Raw genomic sequence first — 12755 nt, forward strand, 5'->3', positions numbered from 1 at the left:
AGCAAAAAACTGTGTCAAAATCATCCACAGAAGCAGAATACCGCTGTATGTCTCAAACCACTAGTGAGATTGTGTGGCTAGATGGCATCCTCAGTGATTTGGGTTTTCAGATTCCTACTCCTATTGATCTATATTGTGACAACAAGTCTGCCATTTATCTAGCTCATAACCCCATTTTTCATGAGAGAACAAAGCACTTAAAGGTTGATTGCCACTATGTTAGAGATCATCTCACTTCTGGGTTTCTGAATGTTCTTCATGTTAGATCCTTCCTTTAACTTGCTGATCTTATGACCAAATGTTTAAGTGAGCAGCAGCATAACTTCCTTTCTTCCAAGTTAGGCCTGTTCACCACTAGTCCAACTTGAAGGGGGCATATTGAACTATCAAGAATTATTTACACGGTTATATGCTACCTTATCTTACACTATCATGTAGGATAGCAAAGATATTTAATGCTCTCTTTTTTTCTGTACCTAGGCTGTTTTGTTTGGCTGATCCCACTCACCTTGGGAGCCGTTATTTTGTTTCTTTCTGTTTTGTCTTGTTATACCAGTCCTACAATGTTGGTAGGGTTTCTTTGGTGTACATAGTATATATAGGTCTCTCTTGTATAGGTATCAGCAGAACATAGAGAAATATTGTAAAGTTTCATAGATGAATGAAATAGAAAATCTGAAAATCTTTTCCACAAAAATCAAAGCTTGAGTTTTTACTTCTATTCAGAATTGATAGCTAATGATAAGAGGATGGATAGTTAGCAAGTGCAGGTCTAGCTATAGTTTAATGCACAATTATTTATGTGCTTCTCACTGGTTTTATTCTTTGATTGGTATTGGTTCTAAATTTTCTTTGATTGAAAGTAGAATAGTGTTGGACTACCTAATTTATGGATGAAGCTGTCTTTAATTAAAAATTTCGAGCTAAATATGTTTGTCATTTGCAATAATTTAGCATGAAGATTGTTGGTAACAAATGTAAGCGGCGTATCAAAAGTATTAGTATAATATAAGCGGGAACATTATAATGTTTTACATTTTTGCATTTGAGCGCGTTGGGCTAAAACAAAAATTGATAGTTATTTTTGCGTTACACTTAATTTGCAACAAAGTTGTAGTATATGTTTGCATACACTCCTTCTATAAGAGAAGAGAGAGTGGAGTCTTTGAATATTAAAGAACTAGCCTTCATATGCACGCGATGCGTGCATTAATTTCAAAATTTGTTATTCTATTAGATACTTCATTCGGACTTTATTTATGATTAAACTTAAATGTGAAAAATTCAACCGTTAGATAATTAATTCGCTAATGTAAAAAAATAAAAAGGTTGTGAGTGATTGTTAACATTAATTTTTTGTGAATGAATATTGAACAAAAAGAGCAAAAATAATGAGTTGGTTTAACTAAATTAAAGAGTATCATGTGCACGTTATGTATGCCATACTTTTTTTATAAGGTATAAATATTCTGTCCATTTAATTTTTGATTGAAGTATTTGATGCATATACCATTTTAAACTTGTTTTAAATGGCAAGTTGGAATGAGAATTTTTAAATGATTTGCTTTTGTAATTTTTTTCATTCCATTAATTAGATCATTAAGGATATTTTAGTCACTTCAAAAGAGGACACCACACCTCCTCCCTTGACTTATATAATAGAGATCTGGAAAATTAAGCCCTTATCTTGGATTTCCATTACTTGATGCCTTGACGGTAGACCTACCAAATCTAAAGTGATGTTCATTGTTGATAAGGTTAAATAGAAGCTGGGTTGAAAAGCTGCTTGTCTTTCTAGGGCCGATAGACATACTCTTCTCAAGCCTACTTTAAACACCATTCCCAACTATTGTAGCTATTGTGGCTTCCTGCTTCTTCCAAAAAAAGAGATTAATAGATTAATGGCTAACTTTTTGTGGGGGAAGAATGAGGAAAAACAGAGAATGCACTTTGTTGGAAGAGAGTTAGTACCGCCACTACTAGAGGAGATTTGGGTGTGAGATGTTTGGATTCATGGAAAGAGGGGACAACTTGGCAGCTAGAATCCTGAGAGATAAATTTTTAAAATCTGACTGATCTTTCAAGGCCTTTTCAAATGGCTCACATATTTGGAGAGGTATGGGTAGAATGTGGGAGAGCTACCTTTCAACAATCTGCTGAAAAGTAGGTAAACAATAACCTAATGGAGCATATGTATGAAAAATACTAAGATTAAAATGGAGGCTAACAGGATAAGAAACTCCCTCTACACTTAAAAGACACCACACCTCTTACCAACAGTACATCCCTGAACCACCAAATTCAGCAGCAAACAAAAGCTTCATTCACAACAAGAGTTGATTCACACAAAAATCAAATTAAAGAAACAAAAAAAAGGTTTATGAACGAATGAAATTCCTAATGTGAAACAAGCCATTGGAGAAAAATAAAAAAATCTTACATGTTATGAAAATTGCATTGTAATGAATCATTATTATCAATTAATCCACCGAGCCAACACCAGAAACAATAATTTATTGCCCTCCAAGGTAAACCAAGTAAAACTACTGACAACTTAAATAGAAGGATGATGTCAATGAGCCAGTAAAACTAATACTTCTTCTGTTTTTTGTTTTACTTGCAACACTTTACTAAAAGGGAAATAATTTATTACTTGCAACACTTTCTACTTTTGCTTTTCCTTTCTCTCTATCTTTATCCAATCACATGGGGCCCTCTCATTTTTTTTCCTCTCTACCTCTCTCTCCTACCCAAATTTTGCATTGGAGTTGATGAAAAGAAAGTGTTGCAAGTAAAAAAACGAAGGAAGTATTATAAACCTAGGGACCTTTCATACTCAATATATATCAAAATACAAAACTGCCACACACATGTGACCCAAACCTGAAAGCACGGGATAATCGTATGAAAACATACACCTTAAGTATTTTCATCAAATAAGAACTCAAATGTCCACAGCAAATCACAACCAAAATCCGAGTTATATATTCAATACAACAAAATATTATAGGATAATAGTATGAAAACATACACCTGAAGTACGTTCATCTAATATGAAAAAGAACTCAAATGTCCACAACGAATCACAACCGAAATTCGAGTCGTATATTCAATACAAGAAAATATGAATATTAAGGAAAGAAGAAATGTAGGTAGAAGTATTAGTAACCAACACAAAAAGGAATAGGAACAAATAAAAAGGATTGAACAAGGTCCTCTTGCAAACCTTTTCCTTATCAATCGAGTTGCACTATACTGGTGTCAAGTTTCAAAACCAAAATATTTTAAAGAAGAACCACACAAACGACCCTCAAAGATAAGACTCACCCGAAGAGCATGTGGACAAAATAAAGTCGAGAGCTATTACCGAATGAAGAGAACAACACAATAGGAGTTAGGCTATTGTTCTCCATCGACCTTCCCACATATCAAGGAGCACAACATCTGCAACCAGAAAAACAAGGGAAAAAAACAGTTCGCCTGTAAGTTAACCCAAAAGGCTCCTCAACCCTTATAACCCCAACTAATAATCTACGCCGCTTGCATTAATCAAAAACTTATTAGAAACATGGTGAACTTGGAGATTTCTGCAAACACCAATTTAGCACGGACCTCCAAAACTGAGAAATAGATAGAAGAAGCCTAATTAAGCAGTATGCCACAAATTATCTACTGATCAAAACAAAACCTAAAAGGGGGACCAAATATGTAGAAAACAAAAGTAAAGACTAGTGTTGTCACAAGACCAGAACATGGCCACATGAGAGTAGGCTAATCAAATGAGAGCATTCACAACGTGAATAGAGCTAGAAGCAGGAAAGAAATACGCCAGCACCATATACTCAACTAATAATTCAGTAACATCAAGATCAACACAGGCCTGAAGCAGACGACTAAATTAGGTGCACAATATCAAAATTTAATCAAAATGCATAAAAACTAATATAAAGTTATATACTTAAAAACTTCAGCAAAATTTCCTAATCCCTCAGCATTATAGATCTATATCACTAATCTCATGACAAAGATTTCAAGAAATAATATACGGCACATATAACTCAAACAACTATGGTAATATAAACAAACCAGCTAGTATAGGAAAGATCAGTCAAAGCCAAAACATCATTGCAATAGTCATGACCCACAATCGTAAGATTATGACACATATCAGAGTCACATTCACATGGAACTATGTCTGAGAAATCTAGAACCAAAATCATCTCAGATCAAGATGAAGCAAATCAGAGTCCAGAATTAATTGGAATATCAACAAAAACTATTTCCATATAAGATACTACAGAAGATCTCTAAAAAGAACTGATAATACTCCTTAACTCACAAAGACACCCCCAAGCGTCAATCAAACAGAAGGTGATGATACAAGAATGAACCTGAAACAAAAGGAAAATCCAACCCAATAACTCTGAATGTTTATACACATACCAATTTAAGATAGAACCAAAAGTGAGAGACGGATGAGCAAAGCCCCTATATTAAGCAGTCTGCAATACCACCATCATATCATCGATCACTAGGAATAAATATTGGTCTGCCTTTGAATGCCTACACCTAATCAAGTAAATTAAAAGTAATTGAATGGACAATGTATTTGCAAAACAACTAACTTTATATAGTACTTAAAATTAAAAGTAATGGAGTACTCCTTCTAAATGTACTATTAATTTTTATTTATTTATTAGTCAATAATACGTCAAACTAATAATACATTTTGAACGAGTACTCCCTAAGTAAGTAAGGGAGTATTATTTATTAGTTTTTGTTTTTGCAAATATTGATATCTTTTATTTTAGTTTGATATATTATTGACACTAACATCATAGTAACTTATAAAAAATATATTGTCAGTTAAATTAGAATATGGCATTGATTTGGAAAAAAATTGAATAATTGATTGATATATAAAAGGTACATATGAAACCATTATGAGAAAAATAACGTATGACTCATGGAATTATAATATCATAGTAACTTATAAAGAACATATAATAATAATAAGAGTTCGTATTGTGTCGGACTCGTCCGACACAATATTCTCGTCGGACGATTTCAGGTAGTCTTCATTTTTTTCAGTTAGTCTTCTTTTTTTTCAATTGGTTTCAATTTTTTTTTTCAGTTAGTCTTCATTTTTTTCAGTTAGTCTTCATTTTTTTCAGTTAGTCTAAATGAAAGTAACTTATTAGGTCTAAATGAAAGTAACAGAGGTCTAACTGAAAGTAACTTATGTCTAACTGAAAGTAACTTAGGTCTAAATGAAAGTAAGTTACCTCTAAATGAAAGTAACTTAGGTCTAACTGACAGTAACTTAGGTCTAACTGAAAGTAACTTAGGTCTAAATGAAAGTAAATGAAAGTAAGTTAGGTCTAAATGAAAGTACCTTAGGTCTAAATGAAAGTAAGTTAGGTCTAAATGAAAGTAACTTGGATTCTTAGTTTTATTATTCTTTCATTTAACAACTAACTAATATTAAAAAAAAAACACTAACCTCTTCCTGTCACTTTCTCCTTCTTCTTCATTCCTCTTATAGCTGATTTTTTCCTCACTTCATATGAGAAATCATCTAAGTAGAACTAATATGAAATCACCACGCACAGATATCTAGTTGGGGTTGGAGAAGACCATGGTGGTGTTTGTGTATTATTTTTTCTCAAAACATATATTAGTCTTCGTCGGCGAAGTAAGAAGGACAATCATCATCTTCTGCTGAGCTTGGTCTTCAACCTCGCCATAGTCGACATTGTTGATGTCGGCGAAGTAAGAAGGACAATCAGAACTTGTCGTCCGACGGAAAGTATTGGGTCAGACGGTCTGACCCAATACTTTCACTAATAATAATATAAAGAACATATTAAATTAGAATATGGAACAATGACTATGGAATTAGAGCACAGTAGTAACTTGTAAATCATCCACTAATAAAATAAAGAACATATTGTCAGTTCAATTATAATATATTTATCGACTTGTAAAAAAGCATTATATAATTGTTTGGTAAAAGGTACATATGAAATCATTATGAGAAAAAGAACGTATAACTCATGGAATTATATCATAGTAACTTATAACGTATACATAATAATATAAAGAACATATTGCCAGTTAAATTAGAATATGGCATTGACTTGGAAAAAAATTGAATAATTGATTGATAAAAGGTACATATATATGAAACCATTATGAGAAAAAGAACGTATATATGACTCATGGAATTATAACATCATAGTAACTTATAAAGAACATATAATAATAATATAAAGAGCATATTGCCAGTTAAATTATATATTTTTTTTTAATTAGAGTAACTTATACGTATCAAGGGATTTTTATATTATCTTTTTTTTAAAATCAGTTTATATTATCTAATTTATAGAGATTAATTTTTTAAATTTTTTTTTTCACAAAACATGCGTTCTTTTTTTTTATTAAATCAATTTTTGGTTTAAAATTTTGTTGTGAAAATTTAATCCTATGAGTTTAATCAAACTAATAGATAATAGTATTTACCAAAAATAAAAAGTAATAGATAATATTGTAGTATTTATTTTAAAAAAAAAAATTATAGCGATGTTGGTGGAGTTCAGCCGCAATTTCTACGAGAATTTCAATGTTTTCTGCCATTTTGTTTTTTTTAATTTATTTAAATTCATGGGGTTTTGTCATTATTTTTAATTTATTTAAATTTATTGCGTTTTGTTTGTTACTTTGTGCGTTCCAATACAAGACCACAGTGCACATGGTGGTCTCGAGTCCACCAACAAATTTGCGTTCATTTAAAGGCTTAGTCATAAGACATTGTGACTCATTAGAGGCTCAGTAATAATGTTGCGTGTTAAGGGATCGCATTCAAATATATTTTAATGAACATGAGTCGAGCTAAGCAGAGTTCAAGCGCTACTCGCTCAATAAGCACGCCCCTAGTGATGAGTGAGTGATTCTAGGATAATGACTTAGTGATTTTAGAACAATTATGACTGAGTAACTTTAGGGGTAATATTAAACCCTAGTAGCTCACTAAAGGACACTCACATCTATTATTGGGCTTATAATATGTTATAGCCCAACATCTTAAAACATCGGAAGATTTGAAATATAACCGCAAATGACCACTACTTTTCTCAATGGGTTATTCAGGTTGAAGAGCTCAACCCTAACCTGACTCGTTTATTATGTGAGTTGTGTCGACTCGTGCATTTAAAGAGGTCATGTCACTTGACCCAAACCTGCTAATAACGGGTTGAATTTCAATCTAGTTTACAGGTCTTATCATCATTTAACACCTCGATCGATTTAAATAAAATACTACAAATAATAATTTTTTAAAAAAAATTTCTTGTTTACTATTTCTAAAATAAGAGATATTTACTAATATAATTAAGTTGAACTAATCACGACGTCTCTACTTTGTCGGTCTCGGTCCTTCAATGAACAATCCACAAGATCACAATCAAGTGATCAACTAATAATGGAACAACATCGTACATGGTGTGAATGCATGTGTGATGAAACTGTGGCAGCCTTTAAGAAAAGCAACATGGTCCAAAAGACCAAATCCCTGATCCCTCTTTTTATCCTTCCACCAAACTCTCCTTGCATCATCGTTCTTTAATTTCCATATTCCGAAGACTCAAATCCTCGATCAATATGATGAGCCTGCATGCGTACGTTCATGCACGTAATGAATACAAGTATTAAGCTATCTGATGACATTCTGACTCATTAGAGGACCACCACTACCATCTTAACATGAAAAGCCATGCCAAAGGCAGATTTACGTAGCATGAGAACCACCATTTCCATTTTGGTGGATGGAAAAATGAGATGAAGTCAATCATTGTACGTTCATGGGATCCTAATTGTGTTCCACTAAAGATCAGAAGCTCATGCAGTCATCCACATATCTGTTAGGTTGTCATGTAGGTATACCTATAATAATTATTCCTAACAAAACCTTCTAATAATTTAGCCGGATTAGTAGGATTGAATCTAGTGAAAATAATCATTTAAAATCACCTTATTTCTATGCATTGTAAAAATTAAACTAAGTCACATATTTAAGAATTCAAGGTACATAATCAAACTGAAAAATATAATAGAAAAGATAGATAAAGTAAAAAGATCTAAATAGGACAATGGTCCACCATGCTTATAATTCAAATTCCATTTAAATAAGTTCGATGATTCAATTAGTTAATGAACCTAGAGAAATTTTTAATCCAACAATCAGATATTAATGCTCTCAATTCAACATATCCAGTAGGATTGATAACATGATAAGGATTAATAATTGTAGGCAAGCCTCTAAAAGTCGATCTTCTAATTCATTCCCTAATCAAGCATTGATCAATTGTAAGACTATATAGTTTAGGAACTAAGCAATCAGAAATATCAACGCCTAATTAAACAAACCATAAACAATATTTTAAAGGGTTAATTGGCCTGGCTAGAACAGCACAACCTTTGGCTCAAGTGCAAGGAACGGCACAACCTTAAGCGGTGCAAAGCGTAGCACCAACTTAAATACGTGGTGCAGAAAATAGCATAAATGGCACCGAAGCACACGGAGATTCCGCCGGAGATTCCGCCGGAGATAGGGGGTTATTTAAAATACTTCATCCGTTTCAAATGAAATGCAACAAATGCATGTTGTATATCTCACAAATAGTACCCGTTTGTTGCATTTAATTTGGAATGGAGGAAGTAAAAAAAGTTAGTAAGGGTTCTTTTGAAAATGGTGCAACTTGTTGGGGGTTATTTGCAAAAAAAATCCTTATAATGGAGATGGGTCAAAAGACAAAAATAGAATGGACAGAGAATGTGTAAATGCGGATAAGTAATGAAAAGTGGTAGGTCCCCTCATTAATTAAAAAATAGTAAACGCATGTTTCAAAATGGAATAAAACACAATGTATAAAATAATATGGAACGACTTAATGGAGAAAATGCACAATAAAATATGTAACAGAAGGAATATATAAAATTAGATGAAATACTTAATTAGAGTCTATTGTCTTCAACTTATATAATAAAAATCACACCATCGTTAAATAATACATATAGCCCTAATGCGTTCGTTCAAACAGTTACACCACATTATAACTGCCTTTATTCTAATAGCTGAAAACAAGGCTAGTAAGTAGTACACATATTGTAGCAAATGATATAATCATTAAAGTTGTTGAGCATTAGTTGGTGCAAATCGAAACTTGCCCTTTTTTTCCACGGAGAGCTTAGTAGGAGCCAACGATGGATTAGCCATTAGGGTAAAAAATTGTTGTTTCTCATCTCTAAAATAAGCGTCAAGAAAAGCCACCATAATCCCACCCAATGTTCTTCTCATGGTAGTTTTGGGGCCGAAACCAGAAGTACACATAACTGACATAGAAACAGCTACCGGATCAGTTAGAAAATCATTCAACATCTGCATATGACCATATTTCTCAATCACAAAATGTGAACCTTGTTTCAACTCATTGAAAAACTGCTGGTGGCTCACATTGGATGGCGCGCAAGGAGGGATCAGACGGTTGCGCTTGCTACCCAATCCAGTGCCAATTACAGTGCAAGGAATCGACAAATCGAACGAGTTGTCGATGTAGGTGAGAACATGTGGCTCAGTTTGCGAATGGTTGTCTGGTCCAGCGACAGGATCTACACCGATGAGTGCAGATATGTTGAAGTTTAGCTTGGTTTTGGACATACCAAGTGCAAGAGCAAATGCTGATTTTCCTCCTCTACTGTGACCTGATATTGCAACTTTCTGGAGATCTGCACTCACTTTCGCATTGACATGGTCTCGTAGCACTTCGTGTAGCTTTGAAGGTAACCAGTTTATCATAGATGCTGCCATTTCGATTTCGTCTGCTTGACTTGGCGGGAAGATGACCAAGGGCGGGAAGAGCTGAAAGAATTAGATAGTAGAGGCCAGAGGGCAAACAACACACATTAACACCGATAGGATAGCATGCAAGTTTTACCTCATAAAGATTTGATCTTGATGGGAACATATATAGCCAAAACAAAGCCAAATGATACAAGTTCAATTCAACAAATGATACATTCTTGTTACCTTTTATTATTTTATTTACTCCCTTCGTCCTCTATTAGTTTACCCGTATTCCTTTTAAGGGTGTCTTTTATTAGTTTACCTCTTTCTTTTTTTTTTTGGCTATTTTTGGAATGGGACCACGAACTTTTCATTACACGTACATTCAACTTTAATATAAAATAATGATTTATCTTTCTTTCTATATGACCCATAACATTATTTCTTCTAAAACTCTGTGCAAAAGAAAGGGGTAAACTAATAGAGTACGGAGGGAGTATTATACTAAATCATTTTTTGCCGGAGTTTTCTCATCTAAAAGTAAAACTACACGTGAACAAATTAGGCAAATGAAAAAAAATAATGTGACTCTAGCCATAACCATTTGTGCTATAGAATTTGTCACAAGGGTAATCAAAATAAGGCCATATATATTATTCTAGTATGAATTTTATGTCAATACAGTTCATTTTAGTTCAGGTCAATTTTAGACCTCAAATACAGGCCGGGCCTAAGTAAAAGTTGATTAGTACATATAGACAATTATATAAAGAAAGATGAATGTGGAAAATGAATTTACCAGAGGAGCAACTACAATGAAGCCATGAGAAGCAACATGTTTGAAGAGATGAGAGTAGTCTTGATTAGAAATCAAGGTGCCATGGATAAAGAAGAGTATAGGGTATGACCCTGCTTCTTTTGGTGAAACAATTAACAAAGGCTCAGGAGTTGAATACTGTGATTTCCTCACCAAAATAGGGTTTGTAACTTGATATTTTCCTGTTTCAAAAACAGTTAGCTTTTCTGATACATGAGAATTATCATATTGAGAAATGCTCTCTAGCAAAAAAGATGGTGTAGTAGTAGAAAATTCAGCTTCAGAATAGTCAAGTATGGTTAACATCAAAATCATTATTACTGAAATTGAAACCCAAAGACTTCCCATTCTATTATGAGCGCACTCTGTATTATTTTATACCACGTGTTTGTTAAAATCTTATGTTGTAACTTGTAAATATTACTCCTCAATCTTATTTATAGTAACACCTACTCACCTAGGAAGTAGGAACCTCATTTTACCAGAGATGTCTTGGCCTAATGGTTAAGATTGAGGTGATGTGAACGATAGGCCATAGATTCGATTTCCCCTCCTCTTCTTTGGACTTTAATTTGTACTGCCTCCGTGGCTCATATGGATAAAAAAAATCCCTAAAAACTCCCCTTTTTCTTTCTCCTTTTCTACTTATCTATAAAGATGATACAATAATTGTTTGAAATTTATAACTTTTACCTTTATACAAGTGGAAGGACCGTAACTTTACAATCTTTGATAATATTTTTATTGATGTAAATAAATTGTTTTCATTATTGTTAAATGTTGTTTTGATTGAAATCATGGAGGGTTTTTTTTGATGGGAGAAATCTCACACGAAATTAAAAGACATACTTCTTTCGTTTCATAATACTCGCTACATTTTCCATTGTGGGAAGTTTCACATTACTTGCTACACTTCCTTTTAAGGCAATAAACTCTCTCTATCTCTCCTCTCACATGAGTCCCTCTTCTTTTTACTCTCTACCTCTCTATTCTTCAAAAATTGCCTAGGAGTCCGTGAATTGAGAAATGTAGCGAGTAATATAAAATGGAGGAAGTATAAAAATAAAATGCGAAATTTTCCTATCACTGAAGATTTTATGTTAACGGAGATATAAAGTAAACAACATACTCCTCACTCTCTCTCTCTCTCTCTCTAAAACTCTTTCCCCTTGGTTGTTAGTCACCCTAAGTGGGTTAATTGTCAGGTTGTTTTTCAGCTTTCTCTGGATGATTTTCAGGTTGTTCAGTATGTTTCGTAAAAGTTTAGGAGTCACTTGGTTGGGTAAGGCATGGGGTCTCATACCAGTAGAATTTGTGGTCTTTTTGGAATTTGTGTTGTGGATACAGGTGAATCAAGTAGATTGTGCGCGTGGTCGAGGAGATACACGTTCACTAGTAGAATAAATGTTATTTGGTGCGGTGATATTGCTGCGATTTTACCTATACGCAGCAGTATAACACGCAAAAAGAAAAAAAAAATTGAAATTGACAATATTGCTGCGGTTTTTATAAAAAAACCCGCAGCAATATAGTATTAACAGAAAATTTTTTGAAAAAAGGTTGACTATTTTACCAGATATATTGCTGCGGTTTTTATCAAAAACCGCAGCCATATTTTAAAATAATATTAAAAAATAAAACTTTAATATATTGCTGCGGTTCTTATCAGAAACCGCAGCAATATCATTTATTTTTAAAAAAAAAAAATATAAAGCCTACATGTCATGAGTTAGGGCTTTTCTTTCTCACTTCTATCACACCTACACGTCGTTTCTCTCCTCCTCTCAACCCCTCTCTCTCTCTCTCCTCCTCTCAACCTCTCACTTCCTCTCTTCCTCTCTTCCTCTCAACCTCTCTCAACCTCGCTGGATCTCTCTTCGTAACTTTCTCTTTTCGTCGACAGCAAAGCCCTCGTCGCCGTTCTCTTTTCGTCGACAGCAAAGCCTTCGTCGGCCGTTCATCTGCTCGCAAGTCGTTAGCGGCTCAGCGCCTTTCATCTGCTCGCATAGCCCTCCGTCGTCGCCGCAAGTTCGTTGTCAGCCCTTCGCTTCATCGGCCGTTCATCTGCTCGCTTGGTGTTGTCAGCCCTCCGTCGTC

At 33.8% G+C, this 12755-nt stretch overlaps 1 protein-coding gene and 1 long non-coding RNA gene across 3 annotated transcripts; both read right to left on the reverse strand.

Annotated features, from left to right (window-relative positions):
• Positions 1-2962: 2962 nt before the first annotated feature.
• LOC125495006 (uncharacterized) lies at positions 2963-4718 on the reverse strand. 2 transcript variants are annotated; one of them, XR_007271451.1, is made up of 2 exons: positions 4444-4718; positions 2963-3444 (listed from the first exon to the last, which is right to left on the reverse strand). It is a non-coding gene; the product is annotated as an uncharacterized LOC125495006 (long non-coding RNA). The 2 variants fall into 2 exon arrangements; XR_008968463.1 differs by having other exon boundaries at positions 2963-3620.
• A 4277-nt stretch (positions 4719-8995) lies between these two features.
• Positions 8996-11050, reverse strand: LOC104886508 (chlorophyllase type 0). The gene is made up of 2 exons (XM_010670955.4): positions 10641-11050; positions 8996-9916 (listed from the first exon to the last, which is right to left on the reverse strand). Exons 1-2 carry the CDS (start codon positions 11004-11006, stop codon positions 9185-9187), a joined length of 1098 nt encoding a protein of 365 aa, XP_010669257.2. The 5' UTR covers positions 11007-11050; the 3' UTR covers positions 8996-9184.
• Between the last annotated feature and the right edge of the window lie 1705 nt (positions 11051-12755).

This window comes from Beta vulgaris, chromosome 2 (genome assembly GCF_026745355.1).
Source record: "Beta vulgaris subsp. vulgaris cultivar EL10 chromosome 2, EL10.2, whole genome shotgun sequence".
NCBI lineage: Eukaryota > Viridiplantae > Streptophyta > Magnoliopsida > Caryophyllales > Amaranthaceae > Beta > Beta vulgaris.